The 12,310-nt window shown below is 43.4% G+C and overlaps 1 protein-coding gene across 7 annotated transcripts in view; it reads left to right on the top strand.

Annotated features, from left to right (window-relative positions):
- ST3GAL6 (ST3 beta-galactoside alpha-2,3-sialyltransferase 6) overlaps window positions 1-12,310 on the top strand; it is a 97,957-nt gene that overhangs the window by 79,903 nt on the left and 5,744 nt on the right. For 4 of the 7 annotated variants that reach the window (XM_037908453.2, XM_037908474.1, XM_037908487.1 and 1 more), the window contains 3 exons: window positions 3,398-3,584; window positions 4,977-5,114; window positions 10,389-10,541. In XM_037908453.2, the coding sequence (XP_037764381.1) occupies window positions 3,398-3,584; window positions 4,977-5,114; window positions 10,389-10,541 (478 nt within the window). Of the gene's footprint in view, window positions 1-3,397; window positions 3,585-4,976; window positions 5,115-5,691; window positions 5,743-10,388; window positions 10,542-12,310 lie in introns of those variants that run through there. The other 3 variants (XM_037908482.2, XM_037908470.2, XM_037908460.2) reach the window with 3 other exon arrangements.

The following is a 12,310-nucleotide window of genomic DNA, read 5'->3' as shown; positions in this document are numbered from 1 at the left end:
ATTATGATGTCAGAGTTGTTTCTGAGGGTGTGGATGGCAGAATTATGTCAGCAGGATTGTCTGGCTATGTAGACTCCCTCCTCAGGCCCTATGCTACCAGCACTCCCAGCTATCTTCGAGACACCACTGAATTCCGAAGGAAACTACAATCCATCGGTGATCTTCCTGAAAACACCATCCTGGCCACTATGGATGTAGAAGCCCTCTACACCAACATTCCACACAAAGATGGACTACAAGCCATCAGGAACACTATCCCCGATAATGTCACGGCAAACCGGGTGGCTGAACTTTGTGACTTTGTCCTCACCCATCACTATTTCACGTTTGGGGACAATGTATACCTTCAAATCAGCAGCACTGCTATGGGTACCTGCATGGCCCCACAGTATGCCAACATTTTCATGGCTGATTTAGAACAACGCTTCCTCAGCTCTCGTCCCCTAATGCCCCTACTCTACTTGCGCTATATTGATGACATCTTCATCATCTGGACCCATGGAAAAGAGGCCCTTGAGGAATTCCACTATGATTTCAACAATTTCCATCCCACCATCAACCTCAGCCTGGACCAGTCCACACAAGAGATCCACTTCCTGGACACTACGGTGCTAATAAGCGATGGTCACATAAACACCACCCTATACCGGAAACCTACTGACCGCTATTCCTACCTACATGCTTCCAGCTTTCACCCAGACCACACCACACGGTCCATTGTCTACAGCCAAGCTCTACGATACAACCTCATTTACTCCAACCCCTCAGACAGAGACAAACACCTACAAGATCTCTATCAAGCATTCTTACAACTACAGTACCCACCTGCTGAAGTGAAGAAACAGATTGACAGAGCCAGAAGAGTACCCAGAAGTCACATACTACAGGACAGACCTAACAAAGAAAATAACAGAACGCCACTAGCCATCACCTTCAGCCCCCAACTAAAACCCCTCCAACGCATTATCAAGGATCTACAACCTATCCTGAGGGATGACCCATCACTCTCACAAATCTTGGGAGACAGGCCAGTCCTTGCCTACAGACAGCCCCCCAACCTGAAGCAAATACTCACCAGCAACTACATACCACACAACAGAACCACTAACCCAGGAACCTATCCTTGCAACAAAGCCCGTTGCCAACTGTGCCCACATATCTATTCAGGGGACACCATCACAGGGCCTAATCACATCAGCCACACTATCAGAGGCTCGTTCACCTGCACATCTACCAATGTGATATATGCCATCATGTGCCAGCAATGCCCCTTTGCCATGTACATTGGTCAAACTGGACAGTCTCTAAGTAAAAGAATAAATGGACACAAATCAGACGTCAAGAATTATAACATTCATAAACCAGTCGGAGAACACTTCAATCTCTCTGGTCACGCAATTACAGACATGAAAGTTGCGATATTACAACAGAAAAACTTCAAAACCAGACTTCAGTGAGAGACTGCTGAATTGGAATTTATTTGCAAATTGGATAGAATTAACTTAGGTTACCTTGCATAATGACTTAGCCACTCCCAGTCTCTATTCAAGCCTATTTCCCCTTGCTTCTTTCCTAACACCACCACCCCCCCCCCCCCCCCCCCCCCGTTCCTCAGACGTTCTTGTTAAACCCTGGATTTGTGCTGGAAATGGCCCACCTTGATTGTCATACACATTGTAAGGAGAGTGATCACTTTAGATAAGCTATTACTAGCAGGAGAGTGGGGTGGGGAGAGAGAAAATCTTTTGAAGTGATAAACATCCAGTTTTTCATGGTGTGTGTGTATAAAACATCCTCACTGCATTTTCCACTTTATGCATCCGATGAAGTGAGCTGTAGCTCACGAAAGCTTATGCTCAAATAAATTGGTTAGTCTCTAAGGTGCTACAAGTACTCCTTTTCTTTCTGTTTTTTAAAGTTATGTGACAAGGGTACCTAGCTGATCTATGGTGTCTCTTTAAGTCCATGAAGACTCTTTAAAATCAGCATGTATATACGGTAATCATTAATATTACAGTACATAATTTTTTTTCGGGCCCCCTCTCCTTCTGGAGTCAGAAATGAACTCACTTATTACCATGGACCTGTCCCACAAATACTGGAACCAGCTGTAACAAATAGAATTTTCCATAGTTTCTTTCTTCTTTTAAGTATTATTCATTTCCAAGCCCCTGCCCTGAGGAGTCTGCAGCCTAACTCAGACAAATGTGATACACAGTGTCATGTTTTAGACAAAGTGATAGAGATCATCTTCTTGAGATTTTGTGAAAGCAGTGGATTTTAAGGAGGACTGGGAGAGTTCTTAGCATGCGAGGATTGGCAGATGGTTCCAAAGAGTACAGGACAGCCACAAAGTAAAGGATGTGCGATGGTGATTTGTACTACTACTTCCACCACTCGTCAGCTTGTTTAACTCTTCAGGGCAGAACAGAGTCCCCAATATCTTGGCTTCTCCCTTTTCTTTAATTCAGTGTCTCTGAGAGCAGCAGTCACTCAGCATTTACAAATATTAATAAAAAAAAAAACCCCAGAAACTATATAAATGCACCACATAGGTTAAATTAAAACTAGGTAAATGATGGACATGGTCTGAACCCTAATTCTGTCGAGATATAGAAGAGAATTAATTCTCTTCATTTATCCAACACTTGGGGGGTTGTATTGTCTTCTCTGGAACCTGGATCTTCCAGCAGTTAATCAATAGCTATCCGTGCCAGGGCTTTCCTGGGGTGTTTTCACCTCATTTGAGGATCTACCTAAGTATAGGATACACTGTCTCCAGTTCCCCCTCTTTCTGAGCTGTTTCTCCAGCACAAATCCACCTTCAGCTGACTCTCCAGCAGGTACTACCGGCCAGCAACTTTTCTAGAACGTCCCCATCCGTAAGTGTACATAGATTTACCCTGGGGAATTGCCAGGGTGACTCTCCTGTTGTCTGCTCTAGGACAGTTTAGCTTTCTAGTGACCAGTTCTATCACATTTGTTACTCTCCCATCTTGGCTGTCAATTTACTAAACAAAACAAACAAGAAAACAAAGGGCCTGGCTTCCTCCATCATGATTTAGGAGAAAATTGCTACTGAATTAAACTGAACTAGATAATCTGAAGTTTTAAGGCAGTATTCGTTTATGGGCCAAGTCAGAGGGAATCTTGCTGGAGTGGGGCTGCATGGTTGGCAATATTGTCATTTATTCTGAACCTTCTTGACCAAATTTCCTGACAAGTCTGAAGACCCTGGGCTAAATTGTCAATGCAGGATCTACCTGCACATCTCCCAATTAACATTATTAATAAAAGTCACGCTGCTAAATCCTTGTGCTATTTGCCCTGCAGAGCCCATCAAAATGGATTTATGGTGATCCTCTCTGTATATATTTTTTTCTCCCTTTGCCTACAGAATGAATAATGGTCCCGTCATAGGGTACGAAGAGGATGTTGGAAGGAGGACAACTTTCCGACTTTTTTATCCAGAGTCTATTTTTTCAGATCCAATTAACTATGATCCTAACACTACTGTAATTCTTCTTGTCTTCAAACCACATGACTTAAAGTGGCTCTGGAACATACTGAGTGGTCATAAAATAGTAAGTTTATTTATTTATTATATTTAGTTAGTTTTGGTTCAAATTGTCTTGGCTTTGATTACCTGGGCTGAGTGTATGCATCAACCTCTTTGTACTACTCTTGGAAGTAAAGTACTGTAATAAACTAAAGTAATTATCAGAACAGCTCATGCTGTGTTCCTACAATTTAGCTGAAGACAAGAAAAACTTCGGAAAATAGTCTTGGTCAAAGCCTCAGCTGGTGTCAATCAGTATAATTGAACTGAATGGAACTACAGCAGTTCACACCAGCTGAGGATATTACCCTCTGTTTTGAAACCATTCTACCTGTGTCGTATAGTTTTTGGATTCTTTCCCCCGTCCTAACCCCCCCACACCAGGCCCCAATTCCTTCCTCCACAGTTTTATATTGCTAGGAATATATGCATGGAAACAGGATTTTATTTTTTTAAGTATTCATCCCCGCTTGCTCTCTGTTCCACACCTAAATGAGAATTATTTTGATCCACACTGGATTATGGAATGGGAGCACAACTTATTTACATGGCAGATGGAGAAGGAGAATTTTTTATAGGACGTGGTATTGTTTTAAAAATTGAGTCACAAGTGAGGGACATTAGGCTTGTTTCTGCTCTCCCTTACTCTGGAATCACTGGGTTATTGGGGAAGGTGGACTAGATGATCGTAATGGCCTCTTTTAGCCTTAAAATTTATTAAACTTCAGTTGAATTACTCCTGATTTTTATACCAATTGAAGTGAGATCAAAATCAGTTACTCCATTTTCAAAGTGAGTGATAAGCACAGTACTTGCCAACATTCTCAAAGCAAACATCAGTAGATTCTGAATTTGCATAAATGTATGTAACTTGCATCATTTTGAATAAATCTGCATAGTCTATAGAGAAAACCCTGTAAGGTAGAATTGGCAACCCTGTAGGCAGCAGAAGGAACTAAAATCAAAATGAATCCCTATCCGTGCAAACGAGCAAGCAAAGTACAGAAAATATGACTGATCAGCCAAATTGTCTCAAAATCGTATAGGCCAAATTCTGCCTTCAGATACATAGGTGAAAGTGCTGTTGACTTCAGGGGGAGATGTCCCCATATATCTGAAGGTATTATTGGGCCCAGTGTTTTTCTAACTGTTCTATACTGTGCCAGAGATACTACTGGTGGGTATTTTATATACAAGAAACTCCATTCTTTTTCTTATACTCAGTGACATTTTGAGAAATGTAAAAAATCAAAGACTCTCTCATGATTTTTTTTTTATTTATTTATTTTAAATCCTGTGTGTGGCTTCTCCTCTCTGCCCACTCCAAATGAATGACGTGTAAGTTAGACTTAGAGATGCTACAGAAAAGCAAAATCAACTAAGCCTAAAAGTAAAACAGTATATTTGACTATTACAGAATACTAATAGTTTCTGGAAGAAACCCGCCTTGAAAATGATATATAAAGCTAACCAAATCAGGGTACTCGACCCTGTCATTATCAGAAAAACAGCACATGAATGGCTTCAGTTTCCAACAAAGTTTCCCAGAAAAGAAGTAGGTATATTTTTGTTTGTTTTCCAAGTAGATTATATAAAATTATCACCATAATCTGTTTATTGTAATTCAGTATGTTGAAAAACCTCTTTCAGGTTTACGCTATATTATTGTTTTTTGGGGTTCTTGAAAATAATTTCATTGACATTTTCAATAGACAAAACCACACCATGGCCTTGTTTAGTCATTGACTATGAAGCACATCTGTACGTCTTAAAGTGTGCAGCATCTCCCATGCTTGTTTTGTAGTTTTAACATGAGTTAACTGGTTGAGATGAGCCCTATAGCTTAAGCTAACACACATCAAAAATAGACTTTTTATCCTAGTGTGAATATGGCTTCTGTGTCTACATAGATTCATGTAGCATATACATACAGAGGAAAAGAATACATAATAGCATGTGTGGGGAGAGGGGCTATAAAGACTTCATCATAATGGATTTGGGCTGTCTAAATTAGCCACTGGAATGAGATGGGCAATATTCAGTCCCGGAAAAATAGTGGTTTTAAGGTGTAATGGCTCATAACTAGAATGGAAAGCTTTATATCACTGGCTTCTATCCTTGCCTTCCAATAGGACATAGCCCTCACTTCAGCCCTGGAAAGTTCATAGACATTGCATCCCAACCATACAGCATTACCATGCATGGAAAAACTATATAGGTAAATTTTGCAGAAGCTAGTAAAATGTATCAGTTTTATTTTTCCTCCCCCATCCTCAGTGAGATTCATGATACTAAGGTTTTAGTGTTGGAGGAATATGAAAAATGGTGCCAATGTGGTTTTTATTTTAAAGTGCCTGAAATATTCCTAAAATATTTTTGTTTATAAAACATTCAGCATAAACAGAATACCTAATGGTGGGGTTTGTTATAAAGATTTTAGTGGCACTTGCTTAGGTTGAGGTGTATATCAATTGAGCAATAGGGGCATCCTCAATTAAACCTTTCCACCATCTGCCCCAGAGAGTCTTTCTGCATTTAATACACTGAAGTGTGTGACATCTTACCCGTTCCTTCAGAGATTAAAAAAAACCATTGCCAAATAGGTAGGTAACACTGCTGTGGTGTTGAGTAAAGAACCACAAGAGAGGGAGAGGATAGTTTTCTCAGTGGTGCCGTTAAGACTGGGCACTGGCATAGAAGTCCAAGGAGTCACAAAACCAGGAAAAAGAAAGATGTTTAGCCAGGGATGCCGGTACAGAACCCAGATTCATGGTTTTGTTATTCAAACATTGTTTTTAATGATGAAATATATTTGTAATTTATAACAAGACCTTCTGCATTTGGGGGCTATCATTCCTTAGTGGGCTCCTGCATAGTTCTATCCTCTTCCAACAGCCTCTTAGCATTCTAGTGGAAGGAGTGCCATCAAGTGGTAGCTTTGCAAAGTGAGGCAGAGCATTGCGATTGACGTAACCTCTTATTTTTATATTAAAATAATTTTAATTGATAGTTTCTTTCTAAAGAATGTTCTAACAGAACTGTAGGTTTCGACCTGTAAACCTTCTTTGTGTAGGCAAGATTGATCTTAGACTGCAGAGGCCTTTGTGATGTTAAGTAAATAAGCTTCATCTGCCATACCCTGAGGCCACAGACTAGTTGTTACACAAAGTGCTGTATCATTAAAGAGCAGCTGACGCCCCATGGAAATCTTTCCAAAGTATCCTCTGTAGAATAAATACCACATTTGTCTGATTTGACCTTCCTAATAGTTCTTGCTAAGCATATTTGATTTCCATGAAAGCAAATTTATCTGTTCCTGCTGCTTTTTTTTCCTCTTACATTAAATCAAAACTTGCATCTGCTAGCTCAGCTGGGTTCTTTGGAAAGGACTGGAATGTCACAAAGGTGTTTATGGCTTCAAATGGGAGATAAAGCAACTGGAGCAGAGGAGAATCTAATGACCCTCTCAAGCCCCATAGACAGAGTGACCAGATGTCCCGATTTTATAGGGACAGTCCCGATATTTGGGGCTTTGTCTTATATAGGCACCCATTACCCCACACCCCTTGTCACGATTTTTCACACTGGCTATCTGGACTTCCTACCCACAGAAAGCCCAGTGGCTTTGTGAACTCTATGTTAGGAAATATTGTCCCCCTTAAAGGTGGCCGTAGGGGAGAGAAACAACAGCTGGGACACCTGTGTGGCCATGCTGTCAGTGAGCCAGAGGGAGACTTGTGATCTTGGTGTTTGTATAGGGGAATAGAGCCTCTCCAAGAAGGGGTAGTCTCACATGGCTCCCAGAGGGCAGCACTGGTTCTGGGAACCAACTTGTTTTCTGTTCCATGGGAGGAGGGAGGTAAGAGTGTAAACACCCCCATGTTTCATCCCTGAGAAAGTGATCCAAGGAAAATTCTTTGAGGAGTTCCTCATGGAGTCTTGTATCCACCAGGCCCTCTCCCACAGGTACATCCGTGGGAAGGAGCAATCCAGGTCATAGTTGTTAAGTTTTTCAATCCCTTTTTTCTTTATATACGTGTTGAACAGAAACGTTTCTTTTTCATCCAGTTTTGCTCTTTTCCATTATGCCAACATTGCTGTCCCTCTTTTTGTTCATATTCCAGCACAGCATCGTATACTTCTGTGTTTATTAGCATTGCCCACAACGCTAACAAAGTTCTAGAAGTAGCAATTATAAAACCATATGTGCTCTCCCTGTATAACTTAATGTCTTTATGGGGCATGTTTACTCTTACATGGCATTTTTATGATAAAACTGTCAAACTTTGTGGCAATGATCTACAAATGTGAAGTGTTATAAAGTAAGAATTCTTCATTCCTTTGAAACAAATGTTTAGGAAATCAGAATATCTCAATATGAAGTGCTAATGAAAAATATTTTTGGCCCTATCTATGTGAGCTTAAGGCCTCTCTTCCAGTCCTCAGAAGCCAGTTTCATAGAAATAAGCGATGGAAAAGATCCATCTATCCATTATTTTGTCCAGCCTGTGCAGGATTGATCCAGCAAAGCACATAAGCATATGTTTTAGTATCGACTAGAACAGGGGTGGCCAACCTCTGGCTCTGGAGCCACACGCGGCTCTTCAGAAGTTAATATGCGGCTCCTTGTACAGGCACCAACTCTGGGACGGGAGTTACAGGTGCCAACGTTTCAATATATCAGGGGAGTGTGTGTGTGTGTGTGTGTGTGTTCACTGCTCAACACTGGCTCTGACACAGGCCCTGCCCCCACTCCACCGCTTCCCGTCCTCTACTGTGAGCCTGCGATGCCCTCACTCCTTCCCCTTCACCCCCAGAGCCTCCTGCAAGCTGCAGAACATCTGATTGGAAGGCAGGGGGAGGTGCTGATCGGCGGGGCTGCCAGTGGGTGGGAGGTGCTGGGAGCAGGAGGTGGAGCTGATGGGGGGCTGTTGACGTGTTGTTGTGGCTCTTTGGCAAAGTACATTGGTAAATTCTGGCTCCATCTCAGGCTCAGGTTGGCCACCTCTGGACTAGAACTACTCAAGTGCTTAAAAGTAAGCATATACTTAAGTGCTTTGTTGAACTGATCCTTGTGTCAAAGTCTTGCTGGTAATGTAGTGCCCAGAATTAAATGCAATATTCCAGTGTTCGTCATGTCTGGGCCATGGAAAACAGATGTAAAATAGCCATGGAATAGATCAGTGGTCACCAACCGGTCGATGGCAATCAACTGGCCAATCTTAGAGGATCTTCCAGTCGATCACAATCTCCAGGGGTGCAGCGTGGCTGCCACTAAGAATCTTCTAGGATCGACCAGTCGATCATGATCAACCGGTTGGTGACCACTGCTTTGGAGCCTACAAGTCCACTCAGTCCTACTTCTTGTTCAGCCGGTCGCTAAGAGAAACATTTATGGGAGATAATGCTGCCCGCTTCTTATTTGCAATGTCACCTGGAAGTGAGAACAGATGTTTGCATGGCACTTTTTTTAGCTGACATTGCAAGGTATTTACGTGCCAGATCTGCTAAACCACTGGTCACCAGCTGGTCGATCCTAAAGGATCTCCCAGTCGCTTGCGATCTCCAGTGGTGCAGTGTGGCTGCCACTAAGGCAGGCTCCCTGCCTGCCGCAGCCCCAGGCCGCTCCTGGAAGCAACCAGCATGGACCCAGGGTTGGGGTGGGGGGCAGGGGACTCCCTCCGTGCACTGCTGCTGTCTGCAAGGACTGCCCCCACAGCTCCCATTGGCCAGGAACAGGGAGTTGTGCCTAATGGGAGCTGCAAAGGTGGTGCTGGCAGAGAGGGACAGTGCGTGGAGCCATGTGCCCCTCTGCGTGCCCCCCCCGGGGGGGGGCTGCAGGGGTGCCTCAGCCCCTTCCGGGAGTGGCATGGGGCCAGGGTAGGCAGGAAGCCTGCCTTAGTGGCAACTACACTGCACCGCTGATCAGGAGCTGCCAGAGGTAAGTGCTGCCTGGCGGGAGGCTGCACCCCAGCCCTGAGCCCCCCTCCCAGAGCCAGCACCCTGTACCCCCTCCTGCACCCCAGCCCTGAGCCCCCTCCCAGAGCCAGTACCCTGTACCCCCTCCTGCACCCCAGCACTCTGCCCCATCCCGGAGCCCCCTCCTGCACTCAACCGCCTTCTCAGAGCCTGCACCCCACACCCCCTCCTATAACCCAACCCCCTGCCCCCGCTCAGCCCAGAGCCCCCTCCCACACTGCAAACCCCCAGCCCAGAGCCCGCACCCCCTCCCGAACCCTAACCCCCTACCCCAGCCCAGTGAAAGTGAGTGAGAGTGGGGGAGAGCAAGTGACGGGGCGGGGAAGGGGGGATGGAGTGACAGGGTGGGGCTTTGGGGAAGGGGTGGGGTAGATCCTGGGCTGCCCTTAAATTCAAAAAATGATCTTGGGCGTAAAAAGGTTGGAGAGCCCTGCAACAGGTCATCAGATAGATCCAGTAGTAACAATGAATTGAATATTCACGTAGTCTTCCTCTGCTCTGGTAATACATTTTAATTGGCTCTTCAGAATTAAAAACTGGACACTGTTCATAATTATCTTCAATGTACAAAGTGATGTTTTGACTTCTATGGTGTGGATATATGTTGCTGGGTCTACTTCTAGAGACCTAAACAATTTCATCACTCTTGACAATTTTTCTTCCAGAAGAAAATTTTTTTTTTCTTTCTGAAATTTCCAGCTCTGAAAAAGCTCAGAGCTACTTTTAGCGATGTTGCTAACTTTTTAGCACTGCAGAGTCATTAGTGCATTTTATGTTGTTAAAACCCCCACTCTTGGATTTGTCTCCTTATATCAAGCTGACAATTGTATTTGTTTGTTTGTGCTTTTAGAAACCCAAACATCCTACAACAGGGCTAATTGCCATCACAATGGCATTTCACATATGCAGTGAAGTTCACCTGGCAGGCTTTAAGTACAACTTCACTGACCGAAACAGTTCTTTGCATTATTATGGCAATGAGACCATGTCTGAGATGATTGAGGTAATGTACTATTTTCTTTTATGGGAAATGCTTAGAGAAAAATAGTCTTGTGCTAATAAGTTGGGAGACACAATGGTCTGAAAGAATGAGCGTGGCTGAGGAGTCGGAAAGTCTTGAGTTCTAGTCCTGGCTCTAGTACTGATTGGCTTTTTGGCGTTAGGCAAGTCACTTTACCCTGCCTCAGTTTCCCCTTCTGTAAAATGGGTGGAGCTGGTCAGAAGTTTTCCAGTGGAATGTTTTTCTGTTGCAAAATGCCAATTAGTCAAAACTGACACATTCTGCAGAAACATGTCTGTTTCATAGAATCATAGAGCTGGGAGGGACCTTGAGAAGTCACCTCATCCATCTCCCCCACACTGAGCCAGGACCAAGTAAACCTACCTAGACCATCCTGGGTAGGTGTTTCTCTAACCTGTTCTTAAAAACCTCCAGTGGTGGGGATTCCACAACCTCCCTTAGTAACCTATTCCAGAGCTTAATGACCCTTATGGTTAGAACATTCTTCCAAAAGTCTAATCTAAATCTCTCTTGCTGCAGATTAAGCCCATTACTTCTCCATGTCCCTGGAAAGTAGATAAGAACAACTGATCTCCATCCTCTTTATAACAGCCCCTAATGCATTTGAAGACTGTTATTAGGTCCCCCTCAGTCGTCTTTTCCCAAGACTAAACATGCCCAGGTTTTTTAACCTTTCTTCATAGGTTGGGTTTTCTAAACTTTGTATCATTTTTATTGCTCTCCTCTAGACTCATTCCAATTTGTCCACATCTTTCTTAAAGTATAGCACCCTGAATCGGACACAGTATTTCAGTGGAGATCTCACTAGTGCAGAGTAGAGTGGGACAGTTACCTCAGGTCTTCCATATAATGCTCCTGTTAATGTACCCCTGAACAATATTTGCCATTTTCACAACTGCATCACATTGTTGGCTCATATCAGGGGTGTAACCAGAATGACTCCTGGCTCGCATCAACTTGTGATCCACTATAACCCCCAGATCCTTTTCAGCAGTACTATCACCTAGCCAGTTATTCCCCATTTTATAGTTGTGCACTTGATTTTGTTTTCCTAAGTTTAGTACTGTGCCCTTGTCTTTATGAAATTTCATCTTGTTGATTTCAGACCAATTCCCCACTTTGTCAAGGTTGTTTTAAATTCTAATCCTGTTTTCTAAAGTGCTTGCAACCCCTCCCAGCTTGGTGTCATCTACTCATTTTATAACCACACTCTCCACTCCACTATCCAACTCATTAATGAAAATATTGAATGGACCTCAGACCGACCCCTGTGAGACCCCACTACATAAACCCTCCCAGTTTGACAGCGAACCATTGATAACTATTCTTTGAGTATGGTCTTTCAACCAGTTGTGCATCCACCTTATAGTAGATGTCATCTATATCACATTTCCCTAGTTTACTTATGGAAATGTCATGTGGGACTGTGTCAAAGCCTTACCAAAATCAAGATATATCACATCACAAGAACAGCCATATTGGGTCAGACCAAAGGTCCATCTAGCCCAGTATCCTGTCTTCTGACAGTGGCCAATGCCAGGTGCTTCAGAAGGAGTCTACTGCTTGCCCCCTATGCAGTAGTCCAGGAACAATGTCAAAGAAGAAAATTAGGTTTCAACAAATCTTCCAATGGAAGAGAGGCAGATTTCAAAACTTTCCTGCTAGGCAGGTTTCTGTCAGAAGGAACCGAGGAGCAGACCCACACAATTTTTGCTTGATGGGAAGAGAGAGCAGAGCTGGCCTTGAGATGC

This window comes from Chelonia mydas, chromosome 1 (assembly GCF_015237465.2).
Source record: "Chelonia mydas isolate rCheMyd1 chromosome 1, rCheMyd1.pri.v2, whole genome shotgun sequence".
Classification (NCBI taxonomy): domain Eukaryota; kingdom Metazoa; phylum Chordata; order Testudines; family Cheloniidae; genus Chelonia; species Chelonia mydas.
Note: the sequence above shows the minus strand (reverse complement) of the source record. Positions and strands in the feature narration are given on the sequence as shown.